Here is a 16,707-nt window from a genome sequence, read left to right on the forward strand (position 1 = left end):
GGGACAATGTAAACATGTGAAGGAGGCAGGGTTTAATCGAAAGACAGCCTGAATGAGGAAGCAAATGACAAGTCACATTCTCCCTAGATGATGAGGAGTAATAGGAAATGGTGGGGATTCTGGTGAACTGGAAAGCATCGGGCGCTAGGAGAGGGAAGGCGCTCACTAGTCAGTTTCAGCTGAAGTAAGATGGAAAGGCGGGCTTTGCCAAGTCACTGATTTCTCAAAAAGAAGCCAGAAATCCAGATTTGTGTGAAACTTGAGGATTTTTAAAGATGGGAAACAAGTTCAAAGTTTGTTGAAACAAACCAGACACATCTTTGTGTTTCAACACATTTGTCTAAACAAAACACATCTTTGGACTACCAGTTTGCATACTGTTTAATGTATCTGAACGCGGGCCAGTATCGATACTATATACTCTTCTGTGATCACTGGCTCGGAGAATCTTGAGGGGACAGATTGCTGGAGAAAATTTTTTTTAATATTTTATTTATTTATTTGAAAGAGAGAGAGATCACAAGTAGGCAGAGAGGCAGGCAGAGAGAGAGAGAGAGAGAGAGAGGAAGAGAAGCAGGCTCCCTGCTGAGCAGAGAGCCCAATGCGGGGCTCGATCCCAGGACCCTGAGATCATGACCTGAGCCGAAGGCAGAGGCTTTAACCCACTGAGCCACCCAGGTGCCCTTCGCTGGAGAAATTTTAACCCAAAAGGCCACAGGGACTTAAGATCAGTTGCATGTATTTGAGTGTGAACATAAACATAGATATAGAAAGTCCTTTTTTTGTATATGCAGATATTTGCCTAAAGGTTTCAAGAAAACCCACTTTAAAACTAGCATTTAAATGAACAACCTGTCACCCATCATAAGGCGTATCCAATGTACCTATATGACAGCGAAAATCACTCAAGACCACTGAGCTTTTCCATTTCAGTTTGGGGATACTTTATTTCTAAATTCTTTGCTATGCTGCTTTAAGAATCTCTAATCTGTATGGTTATATAAACATGAAAAAGCACAATTTCTATTTTTTCCACAATCAAACCCTACATTTTAAAACTATAAATCATTTTTGAGAACTTGTCGAAAAAGCAAGGGGATGTGGGCAAAGGTCAGCCTTATTTTGTTTGTATTTTTATAAAAAGAAAAAGAAAGACGGCATGAGAGAGGAAACAGCATTGCTTTTAAAAAGCTTCTTGCAGGCTTTTTTTTTTTTTTTTTTTTTTTTGGAGTGTCAACATGTGACTGCTTAAAGGCACCTCAGTAAGATGAACACACTGCCCACCTTCAACAGGGCTCGGAGCCACTTCTCTAGTCACTGCACATGGCCACTCCCCAGCCCACCCCAATCCACCGCAGCCCTCCCCAACTCCCCCCCAGCCCTCCCCAGCCTGCCCCAGCCCTCTGCAACAGCTCTTACTAGTTCTTCAAGTTAATGGGCACAGAATTAACCAGCTCTTTCCTTTCCCACCTAGAGATGATTTACTCCCTTCTCAAGCCTACCCTCAAATTCTCTAGTTACATAGCCCTTAAGCAGTCAGAACGCCAGTAAGAACAAAACCCATAAACCTGATGCATCCTTTCAGTACTACAGTCTGGAGATTAACCTAATTTGAATCCTTTGTGCAGCGTCTAAGAGAGGCGATTCATACACCCTATACGTACTTGTCAGTTTCTCTAGTTAAATTTCTTTGAAAATGTTTTCTACATTTTCTACTTCAGGGCAGAACAGTCCTGGGCGATATTCCTTCCTTGAGGTTTTGCCCTTCTTGTCTGTTCTCTTCCCCTCCCTCTCAATGGCCACAGTCATCGCGATTTCCACTGAGTGACCGGTTTAATCCTCTCTTTGGACTTTAGATCCACTGTCCCGTCCTTTCAGGTGAAACCTATCATAGCCTCCAAAATCAGCCCAATTCCAGAGATCCCACAAGGTCAAACCACGGTGTCACAAGCGAGTTTCAAATTTTTCACTCTGGTCAAGCCCACGCATGTAAACAGAGCAAATGTATCTTCCACTATAGTTCTAGGTCTTGAACTTAATCCAATAAATTTCATTTCAAGATATGTATTCCTAGGGGCCACTTAAAGTAATTCATTGCAGAGAAAAATGGAGGACAGAAACAAAGCAAAAGAAACATATGCTCTTGCTTAAGGTCCAAACAAATGTCACCTGCGTAATAGTCCACTATGAACATGTCCTACCTTCTCTAACTAGACTCAGAGCCCTTTCACCTTGGTCACCTGTATCTTGTGTAGCACGGCAGCAGACTAGATAGGTCTATTCAGTTAGAACTCGTGTGCTGTTTTTACGTGTGTGCAGATTATCATATGTGCATACAGAAGGAACTAAGTTCGGCACTGAGAAAACATCTATGTATATAAAGGAATTAGGAACTTCCGGAAAGTTTAAGTCAGTTTCTTTTGATAACAAAAGTACCAATGTCAGTCGCACCCAATACCGCTAAGCACATACACAGGCATTTCCTGCACACTAGAAATTGTCTGTCTAAAGTCCGAAACTATTTATTCCCAAGTACAAAATCACGTGTAGGGCTGAAGATACAATTTTGTCGAGAGAAAAAGATTCACATTTGAAACTGCAATTTTTAAAATATCATTCTATCCTAAAAGCTTTTTAAGGAAATAAATCATTCATTTAGCCAGTGATTGTTAACTCTCATCCAGCAACAATAAAACTCTTACTCTTACTTCTGATTCCAAATGTCATTTTCCCTAAGGCTGATTTTTACTTTGTTTTTGTGTGTTGTCTCGGTTTTTTTAGTGAGCAAGTATTACATTTTAAATCATAACATCAATAATGTTAAGTTTTCAAAGAAAAAAAACAGTAGCATTTAAAAGATGACCAATTATTAAATTAGCCAGAGTTCTTTCACATTTCCCCAAAATACATCTAAAATATCACTTTAGAAATTTGCTGGGAACTTAGCATACAAGTGAACCAACAAAGGGAAAAAAATAATTACAAAAGTGTTTGAAACCTATCTGAAAGAAGAGATTTCTAAATTCTAGTCTATAACGAAAAGCTAGTCACTTTTTTTCTCTTAAAAAAAAAAAGTTGTCAACAGGCTAGAATCCTGCATCTTTAAAGTTGGAATCTGGAGAACAGGTGAAATCCGAAATATCTCAAATCATTAGACTTAAAAGTAACACCCAGGAAGGGCTGCCTTTTCAGATGCTGATGAAGACGGCTCCAGACCTATCCATGATAACATCCTCGCCTTGACCACGCTGAGAGATGAATCCTTTTGTTAGCTATTATTTTAACTAGTGATTTAAAGCTAGCCTGCCCAAAGATTCAAAACTGTTCATATGGTCTGACACAAATAACCTCACTAATGAGGCTTCTTCATCAACTGGATCACATTCGGATTTCTGAAATCACGTTCAACCTCCTGGACTCCTTTACATTTCCCTGTCAATATCGCAGTAATCACATCAAGGAAATTCATGCAAATACACATCTCCATTCTCTCCATCTGTCCTTAAAAGCCCCATTCAGCCTCAGTCTGTGCTATAGCACCATGCTGCAGCATCCCTGCACTTGAACTTGGGAATACAGGCTTTCCAGGACTGCAGGCAGAGCCCTTACCGCATTCCTTCTGAACCTCATCTTGCCTCTCGGGGGAGTTGCTTCTGCCATCTCGCCTATACACGAGAACACTCTTCTTTTCCAATTGTCAATGCAACATTGATGAAATATGAGCTGCTTCTGGGGTAGTGTTTAAAAGCGGCAGCCAAAAATCTCTGTCACACAAAGCTACCGTGGCTGCTTCCATTACCGCGGTGGCGGTGGCGGCTCGCAGAAACCCCACTACCCCTGATTAGTCAGCTGACAGAGCCTTCCCGGCTGCTCATTGTAATTCACAGGGGACACATTCCCCCAATTACTTAGCCAGATTGAGCCTCATGGATTAGCTCGGGAAGATCAGGCATGTCCTAAGAGTGGAGGAAGGAAAAAAAAAAAAACCCACACTCGACTCTCCTCCTAGGGGCTTGCTGGGACTGGCTTTCTCCTCTGCGCAGTTTGATTTTTAAGGTGGAATGCTAGGAATCTTTGTGAAGGTAGTATTAACTGATATCTTTATTCCTGTCCTACCCTCCCCGGCCCTATAACTTAAAATACACTTCAGGATTTGGGGTTTTTTTTTAAATATCATTATTAAATTCATAAAAATAAAAATAATAAAAATTAATATCATTATTAAATTCTATTCTGAGTTTAAGCCTTGCGAAAAGTCAACAGTTTGTGAAATTTTGATAATAATCCAGAAAGAACACACCAACTTTCTAAATACAGATAGGATTCCCTCCCAAATCGGTATTTCCCCAAATTGTAGAACTATATATATATATATATAAAATTTCCTGGGGCACCTGGATGGCTCAGTCTGTTGAGCCACAAACTCCTGGTTTCAGCTCAGGTTATGATCTCAGGGTCCTGGGATTGAGCCCCATTTGGGCTCAGGTTTAGCACAGGGTCTGCTTCATCCGAAGATTTTGCTCTTTCTCTCCCTCTCCCTCTGCCCCTCCCCCTGCTCATGCTTGCTCTCTCTCTCTCAAATAAACAAAAGCTCTTTTTTAAAATTATTATTTATTTATTTGAGAGAGAGAGAGAGAGGGAGACAATGAGAGAGGGGACACAAGCAGGGAGAGAGGGAGAGGGGGAAGCAGGCTCCCTGCCAAGCAGGGAGCCCGATGTGGACTCGATCCCAAGACCCTGGGATCATGACCTGAGCCAAAGGCAGATGCTCAATGACTGAGCCACCCAGGCAATAAAAGCTCTTTTTAAACAATTTTGCTTCCAATCATTAATTATGAAGTATAACCTAACTGCATAGTTTATTTTGGAATTTACAAATTAAGGTCTTTAAATTGAGTTGTATAATTATTTCAAAGATACTTGTTCAAAGTAATATGCCGAAGACGGTTACAGCTATCTATACAGGGGCAATCTGGACCAGAAATCCTTTCTGAATGCAACTCTTGCTCTTGAAATTAGCTTGCATTCAGTGTTTATCTTTAATGCAAACTGTGCCCAATGGCTAGTCATGGTAGAGATGTAATGAATGTGCTCTTGAGTATGGGCATAGAAACCGTACCACAAATAGAAACATTTAACCTGTTAAAAGGAAACAGCGCTTAATCTACATGTCACCCTCACCGCTGCCCCCATCTTGCCTCGCACCAGCAGTCTGGCAGTTAAGAGAATGAAGGGACCCTGAGTGCCAAGCTCTGGGCTGAATATGGTCCATACTTCCCCCCCAGAAAGACCATCCCTAGGGAAACAGAAAGGGGACCTTCGCCTCCCAAGAAACAAATCACGATTACTCTGTTGACCCTCAACTAACAGGATCAAGACCAAATCTTATCTTTCTCTTTTAGAAGAAAAGCAAGACTGTTCCCAGTGGCCTATTTGATTAATAGAAATAAAACCTTAACAAGAAATGAATGCCATGTGCCCAACGGTCACTCCATGAAAATTAATTTAATCAAGCAGATAGTTTGGGCCAAAAGAAAAAAGCTGGGCTGTGTAATAAAAAAGTGTTATTATAACAAGTGTTTTATTAGTATAAAAGAATCATGAACCAAAATCTCAACAAGCCCAAGGATGGATGTTAAAAGGCCAGAGCAAGGTAAATAAATAGCTTTTACTTAACTTTGCCCCATTGACATGGCTCAACAGTATATGCTGGGCAGATGTACTCTCTCCAAAGGAATTTTACCTTTTTAAAAAAACACTGAATGTGTTTGTTTACCCACAAGTCATTTGGAAAACGATCAAAAGCAGCAGGTGGAAAGAACACCAACTGAAGCTCTTGAAAATTCAGTTCTTGCTTCGCCTCATTTCGCTCTGTCATCAGCAAACCCTCCCCTAACTGTGTGTGCTAATGTAGTTCCCTCATCTGCAGGACAATTACAGTACCAACCTGAAAGGCAAAGATGTGTTACAGGAAGTCAGAGTTTTGTTATTTTATTTCAGTAACTTGTGTGCATTTCCTGTTAACTCTTCTCCCCATTGCTTACCGTTGCACACTTCTGTTAAAGAAACAAATGAAAAAACCACTGTGATCTGCTCAAGGTGAAGAATAATTCGGCTGGGTATGAAGAGTAACGATCTCATCCGTTGCACCATGAGCGTACTTCTTATGCTCAGCAGTTAGGTTAGTAGAGCAAAAAGAACACTGGCTCAGAAGTCCAGCACTTAGATTTGTGTCTTCCTTTCACGACCAAATCAACTGCCTCGGGAGAGAGTGGCCTCCCATGTTAGTCAAGGAGACAGAATTTCTGATGATTGATGATGTTGGGTTCTCAAAAAAAAAAAAATTGTATTGATTCCCAGCTACTTTAGTCTGATGGAGGAAGTCAGCCACATGGTACTTCCTGCCAGCTCAGCCATCTACGGGTTCCTCACCTCCCTCTTCTATGAACAAGTGTCAGACAATGCCACCATAATCCAGCTGAGCCTGACACCGTGAAAGATTATCTTGACTGTGGGCAGGATTGCAGCTCTCGTATTTTCCTCTTAGGAACACTGTTTTCTCTGTCTGGGTCTCGGGAAGCTGGGGGCTAGATTCCGAAAGGGAGCTAAGTCGTATTATAGTTGAGTCACTTCCCTACTCTCTCCCAGGGAGGGAAACGGTGAGAAAGATACACATCAAAATGTTAAAAGGTGTTTATTTATGGATGGATGAATTATGACCACTACTTTAAACTTTCTTCTTTATGCTTTTCCATATACAGTGAGTATACAACGGAGCTATTTCCATTAAAAAAAAAAAAAAAAGCTCCCATAAAAATTCACCTTGCTCTGAAAGGCACAGAGAGCCATGAGTCTCTTCTCACTCATAACTTGAACCACTAACTACTTATTCTTTCCCACTGGGTTTTATTTTGGATGAGTTGTTTAGCTTAATCTCCCCTACCAACCCTTCTTCGTACTTTCCCATCTCACCATCCCATCTTTTTTTATTGTTTCCATTGTGTACTTTTATTGTCCTCATTGCCTAATACCAAAATATTCTGTACTCCCACAAACAGAAACCATTGTGTAAAACAAAAATAAAAAGCTGCTGAAGAGTGGATTGGTGCTTACTGAGATTTTCTGGAGAGAAATTTTGAGGGAAGACCATGTATCCAGTCTTCGATCAAGTATAATGGTAAACCGAGAGTCAGATCCATTTTGTCTGCAAGATAAGAGGAAATAATGTTGGTCTTAGTAACTACCCAAATTTGCTAGGTTGTGCCCTTAATTCTGACTGTTTCATTACATTTGATGCCTTTTTCTTTAAAGATTTTATTTATTTATTTGACAGAGAGAGAGATCACAAGAAGGCAGAGGGGGAGAGGCAAACAGGCTCCCTGCTGAGCAGAAAGCCCAATGCGGGGCTCGATCCCAGGACCCTGGGATCATGACCGGAGCCAAAGGCAGAGGCTTTAACCCACTGAGCCACTCAGGCGCCCCTCCTACATCTGATGTCTTAACTAAAGATAAATTTGGATTGGGAAAGCTATCAAAAAGTGCTATGCTGGAAAACCAATTTAATTCCATGTTCTACTACTCAGTATTTAAAATTTCTCTTTTGGCACTAACATAATTCTTTTAAATAGTCAAGTGACAGCATAATGCAGCTAGGTCACTAAAATGAATGTGACATCCTGCAATCTTGGGTAGGAGAAAGCCTTATAGACAGCTATCCTTTATGACATAAGATTCACCTTTTCGTGGCAATCCATCAAGAGCCAATGATCCATCCATTCATTCATTCACTCAGAAAAACACCATTAAATATAGGTTTCTATCTCGTCTGCTCCTTGAGAAGGCAATTTAATGAATAATAAAACTTTTATTTGCCCTAAGAAGATCTAAAAGACTTTCAAGCTTTAAGGGATGTACTACAAATTCAGTTTCTGTGATTTGACTTCTGTTCACGCAACTCCATATTTTTACCATTGTACATTTGTGGCCTCTCAGTTTTCAGGGTTAATAAATGGAAAATGTTTCCTTTAAAAACTTTTGTTTTCAACCTACAAGCACCTGGGTGGCTCAGTCAGTTAAGCGTCTGCCTTTGGCTCAGGTCATGGTCTCGCAGTCCTGGCATAGAGCCTCACATCAGGCTCCCTATTCGGTAGGGAGCCCACTTCTCCCTCTGCCTCTGCCCTTCCCCTCTGCTTGTGTTCTCTCTCTCTTTTCACTCTCTCTCTATCTCTCTGTGTCTCCCTCAAATAAATAAATCTTAAAAAAAATAGATAAAAATTTTGTTTCAACCTAAATAAAATCTTCAAGTTGAAACTTACCTTTTAAAGCATTCTAGTCTCAGATGACTTCTAACATCAAAAAGATCCTCCTAATAAATTCCAATATCACTTTTGAGTCTACTTAACATTTGATCTTCATATTTTACCCATGGAAGAAGAGCTACCCTCACTCTGGGCTAGTATGATTTCCTTTTAGGCAAATAAAAGGCTTTAAGTATGATTATCATTTTCAACCTATGCTTTTCTTCATGAAGACAAGTATCTCTAGCTCCCAATTTTGTTTTCATGCATTGTCAGTGTAATTTTTATAGTAATTTAGGTAGCTGTTGGCTTCCCCTTCTAAGTTTTATTTCTTGTCTGTTCTGAAGGTGAGTCTTATAATCATAATAACAGTCACACTAAAAAGCCCTTTTCGTGTTATTACATTCAAATGGGTCTCTAACACATACCAGACTGAAAGAAATGTAATGAAATACTGTACCTGGCAATAGATGTCAAGTAAGTCAGCACTTTTGCTAGCACTTCTTCTGGTATACATCTGAAATTACAATTTTCTGGGAAAGTAATGATCCAATCATTTTCCTTTCCCCGGCCACCTAAAACCATTAAAAAAAAAATCAACAATTCATGTAACAGCAATGCAAGTAAGAGGATATGATAGGACAGTTTTGGGCCAATGTAACTTTTATAAGGATAATGGTCTCCACATAAATCAAAATGGCACCATGCCCTTAAGTTAAAAAAAAAAGTAGCCAAGGGGCCCCTGGGTGCTTCAGTCAGTAAAGCATCTGACTCTTGATCTCAGGGTCTAGAGTTCAAGCCCCACACTGGGCATGGACCTTACTTAAAAAAAAGAAAAAAGTAGTCAAGTCGTGTCAAAATGAAAACAGAATTTAAGAAAGAGAAAAAAGAGAGAAAGAGAGAAGGCAAACTGAGTGATTAGACTCAGAAGAAATTGTCATGGAATTCGTATAATTAAAAACACAGCTGATCCTTCATACTGAGCAACCAAGGGTACCAGGAAATAATGGTTTCTATACCAATGCTATGGGCCTCAGTTCAAACTGGGCAACTTGGTATAATCAACCATCTACATCTATGATGAGCCTGAGAGAATACAGGATATAAACTATTGGAAATAAGTGCTGTTCTAATGAATTTGTAGAAGAAACAACATAAGCTTTAACAGCAACAACAGTATAGGACTCTTATTCATGCAAAGAAACAAAGACCATGAACTCTCTGTGGGTTAAAATTCAGTGTGCAGATAATCCCATCAAAAAATGGGCAGAAGACATGAACAGACACTTCTCCAAAGAAGACATACAAATGGCTAAAAGACACATGAAAAAATGTTCATCATCCTTAGCCAACAGGGAGATTCAAATCAAAACCACATTGAGATACTACCTTACACCAGTCAGAATGACCAAAATCAACAAGACAGTAAACAAGTGTTAGAGAGCATGTGGAGAAAGGGGAACCCTCTTACACTGTTGGTGGGAATGCAAGTTGGTGCAGCCACTTTGGAAAATAGTGTGGAGATTTCTTAAGAAATTAAAAACAGAGTTTCCCTACGACCCTGCAATTGCACTACTGGGTATTCACCCAAAAAGATACAGATGTAGTGAAAAGAAGAGCCATCTGTACCCCAATGTTTATAGCAGCAATGGCCACAGTCGCCAAACTGTGGAAAGAACCAAGATGCCCTTCAACAGACGAATGGATAAAGAAGATGTGGTCCATATACACTATGGAGTATTATGCCTCCATCAGAAAGGATGAATACCCAACTTTTGTATCAACATGGACGGGACTGGAAGAGATTATGCTGAGTGAAATAAGTCAAGCAGAGAGAGTCAATTATCATATGGTTTCACTTACTTGTGGGGCATAATAAATAACATGGAGAATATGGGGAGAAGGAGAGGAGAAGGCAGTTGGGGGAAAATGGAGGAGGAGACGAACCATGAGAGACTGTGGACTCTGAGAAACAAACTGAGGTTTTGGAGGGGCAGGAGTGGGAGGTTGAGTGAGCCTGGTGGTGGGTACTGTAGAGGGCACGTATTGCATGGAGCACTGGGTGTGGTGCATAAACAATGAATTCTGGAACACTGAAAAGTAAAAAATAAAAATTAAAAAAAAATTCAGTGTACACCTACTCGAGAGCCCTCTACAAAGTGTGGAGGATAAGGAACATTGAGAGTGAAAGCCGCCTAAGTAAGGATAAACCTTACATGCATTCAAGGTCCCACCCTACAGCTGGTCCAACAACCGGACAGAGTAAACACTCAGTAAATATTTAGTGCTAAATGGAAGTTAAAGGATTATTTAATGAGGAAAGTTACAGGGTGGTCTTTGAATTTAGCTTGGTACTAAAAATCCTGTGGTCCATATATACACTGGAGTATTACTCAACCATCAGAAAGGATGGATACCTAGCTTTTGAATCAGCATGGATTGGATCAGTGATTATGCTGAGTGAAATAAGTCAAGCAGAGAAAGTCAATTATCATACGGTTTCACTTACTTGTGGAACATAAGGAATAGCATGGAGAACGTTAGAAGGAAAGGATAAGCGAATTGGGGGAAATCAGAGGGCAAGAGGAGAGAGTCTGTGGACTCCGAGAAACAAACTGAGGGTTTTAGTGGGGAGGGGTGGGGGGTTGGGTGAGCCTGGTGGTGGGTATTAAGGAGAGCACGTATTGCATGGAGCACTGAGTATGCTGCATAAACAATGAATCTTGGAACACTGCATCAAAAGCTAATGATCTATTTTATGGTGACTAACATAACACAACAAAAAAAATTAAAAAATAAAGATGTAAGGTTATTAAAAAATTCAATGTGCAATAAAAATATGTCAATGGCAGGGCACCTGGCCGGATCAGTTGGAAGAGCATGTGACTTTTTTTTAAGATTTTATTTATTTATTTATTTATCTGGCCAAGAGAGATCACAAGTAGGCAGAAAGGGAGGCAGAGAGAGAGGGAAGCAGGCTCCCTGCTGAGCAGAAAGCCCGACTCCGGACTCAATCCCAGGATCCTGAAACCATGATCTGAGCTGAAGGCAGAGGCTTAACCCACTGAGCTACCCAGGTGCCCCGAGCGTGCAACTCTTGATCTTAGGATCGTGAGTTCAAGCCCCACGTTGGGTGTAGAGATTACTAAAAAAAAAATTAAAGACTTCAAAAAATAAGACAATGGCAAAGGAGATAAAAGTGGACTGATAAAAATACTTAACCCTAAAGAAAGCAAAAATGGAGGGGGAAAAAACAAAGAACCAAAGGGGTAAATAGAAAACAAATAGTAAGATGGTAGATTTAAACCCACTCATAAGAATAATCACATTAAATGTAAATAATCTTGACATCCCAATTAGTTGGAGATGATCAAGTTGAATTTAAAAAATCGAGACCCAACTATATACTGTCTACAAGAAACACATTTTATTTTTTAATGTAATCTTATTTTTATTTTTTTAAGTAAGCTCTACACTCTATGTGGGACTTCAACTCAGAAACCCAAAATCAAGAGTTGCATGCTCTACCAACTGAGCCAGCCATCCCAGAAACCCAATTTAAGTACAAAGCCAAATGCATAAAAGGATAGAAAAAGATATACCATGCTAATATTAGTCAAAAGGAAGCTGTCTAGTTTTACACAAAATAGATTTCAGAGTCAGGAATATTACTACATATTAAGAAAATCATTTGATTATCAAACTGTGGTAAGTTCAAGAGAATATAACGATCCTAAACGCTTATGTACCTGATAGCAGCTTCAAAATACATGAAACAAAAAAATGATAGAAGTGCAAGGAGAAACAGTCAAATCCACAACTTCAGTCAAAACTTTCACCACTGGGGTGCTTGGGTGGCACAGCCAGTTAAGCATTTGACTCTTGGTTTTGGCTCAGGTCACGATCTCAGGGTCTTGGGATCAAGCCTTAAGTAAGGCTCTGCGCTCAGTGGGAAATCTGCTTGAGATTCTCGCGCTCTCTCTCTCTTTCTCTCTCCCTCTGCCCCTCCCCCTACTCATGTGCATGCTCTCTCTCTCTAAAATAAATAAATCTGGGGCACCTGGGTGGCTCAGTCAGTTAAGCAGCTGCCTTCAGCTCAGGTCATGATGCCAGGGTCCTGGGATTGAGCCCCGCATAGGGCTCACTGCTCAGTGGAGAGCCTGTTTCTCCCTCTCTCTCTGCCCACTGCTCCCCTACTTGTGCTCTTTCTGTCAAATAAATAAATAAAATCTTTTTAAAAAAATAAATAAAAGGGGCAACGGGGTGGGTTAAGCCTCTGCCTTCGGCTCAGGTCATGATCTCAGGGTCCTGGGATGGAGCCCCGCATCGGGCTCTCTGCTCAGCGGGGTGTCTGCTTCTTCCTCTCTCTCTCTCTGCCTGCCTCTCTGCCTACTTGAGCTCTCTCTCTCTCTCTGTCAAATAAATAAATAAAATCTTTTTAAATAAATAAATAAATCTTCTAAAGAAATTTTAATAAAAATAAAAAATAAATTTTACCACCCCTCTCTCAATAATTGATAGAACAAGTAGACAGGAAATTTGCAAGGATACAGTACATCTGAGCAATAATCTTAACCAACATGACCTAATCGACATTAACAGAAGATTCCATCCAACAAAAGCAGAATATAGAATATACATTGTTTCCTGGTGCACTTGGAAAAAAAACAAAATTCATTCACTGCCTTAATCTTTACCAAGAGAAACATGACAGAGAGTCCCCATTCCCAAGTCATCTTCTGAATCAAACTATTACATCAAATGATAAATCTTCGGGGCACCTGGGTGGCTCAGCTGGTTAAAGCCTCTGCCTTCAGCTCAGGTCATGATCCCGGGGTCCTGGGATCGAGTCCCACATCGGGCTCTCTGCTTAGCTGGGAGCCTGCTTCCTCCTCTCTCTCTCTGCCTGTCTCTCTGCCTACTTGTAAAATCTATCTGTCAAATAAATAAATCTTAAAAAAATGATAAATCTTCTAAGCTTAGAGAACAGGATGAAGATTATCATGGACAATGACAGCATCTACCCAAGAGTTTCAAAGGAACTCAAAGGCGAAACTGTACAACTCTAAACCAAGAGATACAGCAAATCATGAAACAAAGGGCCTCTACAGGTAGAGTATGGGAGAGAACTAGTCATATGAGTATTATATAACAAGGGCACCTGGCTAGCTCAGTCAGTAGAGCATGTGACTCTTAATCTTGAGATCATGAGCTCATTGGGCATAGAGTTTACTTAAGATAAAGACATAAAAAACAAATAAACAATATATAATACATAATTTAACATATGTATATTATATTTAATATAACAGACTTTCCCAAGCAAGCTGGTAAACACTACAGTTAAAGACAGAACCAACCAGCACTTAGGAAAGCTTTATCTATCGAAGGAAAGAATGCTTATAGGGTAAATGCTTATAAGGGTAAATTATCATGGACCAATCTATAAACTGTTATTACCACCGAATATCTACAAGGACCGCGCTAGGTAGTAAATGTGTGAGAAAAGAACAAGAGGGGCATATATTCTAAGTTGGGAGGTTTTAATTATTTTTCCACCGGAAACCATTTCTTCACCCATATGCTGAACCATTTTGAAAACAATAACCAGAATCTTGAAAAAAATAAATAAAAAGGGGGAGGGGAGTGCCTGGGTGGCTCAACCATTAAGCATCTGCCTTTGGCTCAGGTCATGATCAAGTTCCACATCGGGCTCCCTGCCCGGCGGGAAGCCTGCTTCTCCCTCTCCCATTCCCCCTGCTTGTGCTCCCTCTCTCGCTGTGACTCTCTCTGTCAAATAAATAAAAATCTTTAAAAAAGAAAAAAAAAGAAAAGAATTACCAAAAGCAGATAAGTAAACTGTGGCAGAGGTCTGGATGGGGCGACAAGCCTTGAGGGTCGTTCTGTATGGAACACAGGTGGGGATTTGAGGAAATCTCAAGAGTGACAATATGTCACACATTTATGGCACTTGTAAGAATAAAACATAAAGCTACATTAATTAAGTCACCACTAATTGACAATTGCCATTAATTATAACCATTAAAGTAGAGGCCAGACTGAAGTGTCCAATTAGGATCATCTATAAAGTAAATGCTTGTTTAGTAAACTGAGCACGCTGATGCCACTTCAGGCGCAACAATTAAACTACAGAAAAGGAGTGAGATCTGTTCTTCTCCTCTCAGCTCCGAAGAAGCATTCATTTTCATGCAGACAATGCAAACTCGAAAATTTCTCGTATCTGTTTAGTATAATAATGTTTAATGCTATAGTTCAAATTAATACTTGAAAGTCATTTGCTTGTCTTGAAGCAAAACTTTCCCTAGATTTCTGAATGAGTCCGAAAGAGAAGGCGGGTTTACCAGTTACCTCTCTAAGAACAAGGAATGCTACTGAGCAGTACTACTCACAACAGCCAAATGGTGGAGGCCAGCCAAGTGTCCCTCAGTGGATGAATGTAGTAGGTCCATGCAATGGAATAGTATTCAGTCTTAAAAAGGGAGGAAATTCTGACATATACTGACCTATACAGCTTGGATGGACCCTGAGGATATCATGCTAAGTGAAATAAGCCAGTTACAAAAAGACTAAACCTGTATAATTATGCTTCATGTAGTACCTAGAATTGTCGAATACCCAGAGGCCCCAAGCAGAATGGTGGTTGCCAGGGGCTGTGGGGAGAAGGGAATGGGGAGTTACTTTCCAGTGGGTACAGAGTTTCGGTTTTGCAAGATCACGAGTTTGGGAAATGGATGGTGGGGATGGCTGCACAACAGGGTGAATGAACTTGATGCCCCCAACTGTACATTTAAAAATGGTTAAGCTGGGCTCTCTCGGGTCCTCGCTTCCAAGATGACCAAGAAAAGGAGGAATGACAGATGTGCCACGAAGGGCCACAGCCATGTGCAGCCTATTCATACCACCAAGGGCACCCATTGTGTCCCCAAGGACAAGGCCATCAAGAAGTTCCTTGTTCAAGGGCGCCTGGGGTGGCTCAGGTGGTTGAGCATCCAACTCTTGGTTTCAGCTTGAGGCATGATCTCCGGCTCCTGGGATGGAGCCCTGCATCAGGCTCTGTGCTGGGAGGGGAGTCTGAGCTTTCTCTCCCTCAGCGCTTCTCCCAACTCGTGTGTGTGTGTGTGTGTGTGTGTGTGTGTGTGTGTACGTGCACACATACGCACACATACTCTCTCTCAAATAAAATCTTCTTCAAAAAAAAGTTTGTGGGTGCCTGGGTGGCTCAGTGGGTTAAGCCTTTGCCTTTGGCTCAGGTCATGATCTCAGGGTCCTGGGATCGAGCCCCACATCGGGCTCTCTGCTCGGCAGGGAGCCTGCTTCCCCCTCTCCCTCTCTACCTGTCTCTCTGCCGACTTGCGATCTCTGTCTGTCAAATAAATAATGCCTTTAAAAAAAAGTTTGTGAGGCACATGGGTGACTCAGTGGGTTAAGCCTCTGCCTTCGGCTCAGGTCATGGTCTCAGGGTCCGTGGATCGAGCCCCACATCGGGCTCTCTGCTGGGCAGGGAGCCTGCTTCCTCTTCTCTCTCTGCCTGCCTCTCTGCCTGCTTGTGATCTCTCTCTCTCTCTGTCAAATAAATAAAATCTTTAAATAATAATAATAATAATTAAAATTTTAAAAAGTCTGCTATTCGGACCACAGTAAAGACCGCCTCCGTCAGGGGCATTTCCAAAACCAATGTCTTCCAGGCCTCTGTGCGTCCCAAGCTGTCTGTGAAACGTTACCGCGCGAGCTGCGCCGTTCCCAGCAAACTATTCCAGAATCTCTCCTGAAGCACGGAAGGACCCAACACGTTCACCCCAATTTAGACCCGTGGGTGCTACCCCCACCACCTTCACAGAAGCCCATGTGAGGAGCTAAGTCCTTAAGCACTGGAGAGAAACTGTTCCCTGGAAAAAAATAAAGTGGAGCGCATACACTAAAAAATGGTTAAGATGGTCAATTTTATGAGTATTTTATCTTAAACTTTAAGAATTATATACAAATACACATACACTAGTGCATATACATATATATTTTAGAAAATAAACTTACCTTATCATGTGTAAATGAAAGCCTAAAAAAATAACTCATTACATGTTCTCAGTTGGGCTGACTTGAGAGCATTTCTAAGAAACACTTTAATCAGAGCTACGGTGGAGGAGAAAATCTCCAAGAAGGCATCTCAGTTCCCACCTTCCCTCTCAGCCTGCACCCACTTAGGTGAACCCTCCTCGCACCTATCATGCGGTTCCAAAGGCGTGCCTGAAAGTCAAATGCACGAGGGCGGGAAGATGGCTTTCATCACACATCTAAACACATTTAAAAACCTCTATCCTCTCAATGTCTATTCATTTAGCAACTATGCGCACATTGAATAAATGTTTATCAAAACAGTGCTTCTCAGCATGTG

At 41.0% G+C, this 16,707-nt stretch overlaps 1 protein-coding gene across 1 annotated transcript in view; it reads right to left on the bottom strand.

Moving 5' to 3' along the window:
• The window catches only part of MCF2 (MCF.2 cell line derived transforming sequence), a 108,451-nt gene that overhangs the window by 61,226 nt on the left and 30,518 nt on the right, over positions 1–16,707 (bottom strand). Inside the window, exons 3-4 of the mRNA XM_045996216.1 lie at positions 8,758–8,872; positions 7,114–7,204 (exon numbers count right to left, since the gene is read on the bottom strand). Of these exons, the coding sequence (XP_045852172.1) occupies positions 7,114–7,204; positions 8,758–8,872 (206 nt within the window). The remainder of the gene's footprint in view (positions 1–7,113; positions 7,205–8,757; positions 8,873–16,707) is intronic.

Source organism: Meles meles, chromosome X (assembly GCF_922984935.1).
Source record: "Meles meles chromosome X, mMelMel3.1 paternal haplotype, whole genome shotgun sequence".
NCBI classification, from domain to species: domain Eukaryota; kingdom Metazoa; phylum Chordata; class Mammalia; order Carnivora; family Mustelidae; genus Meles; species Meles meles.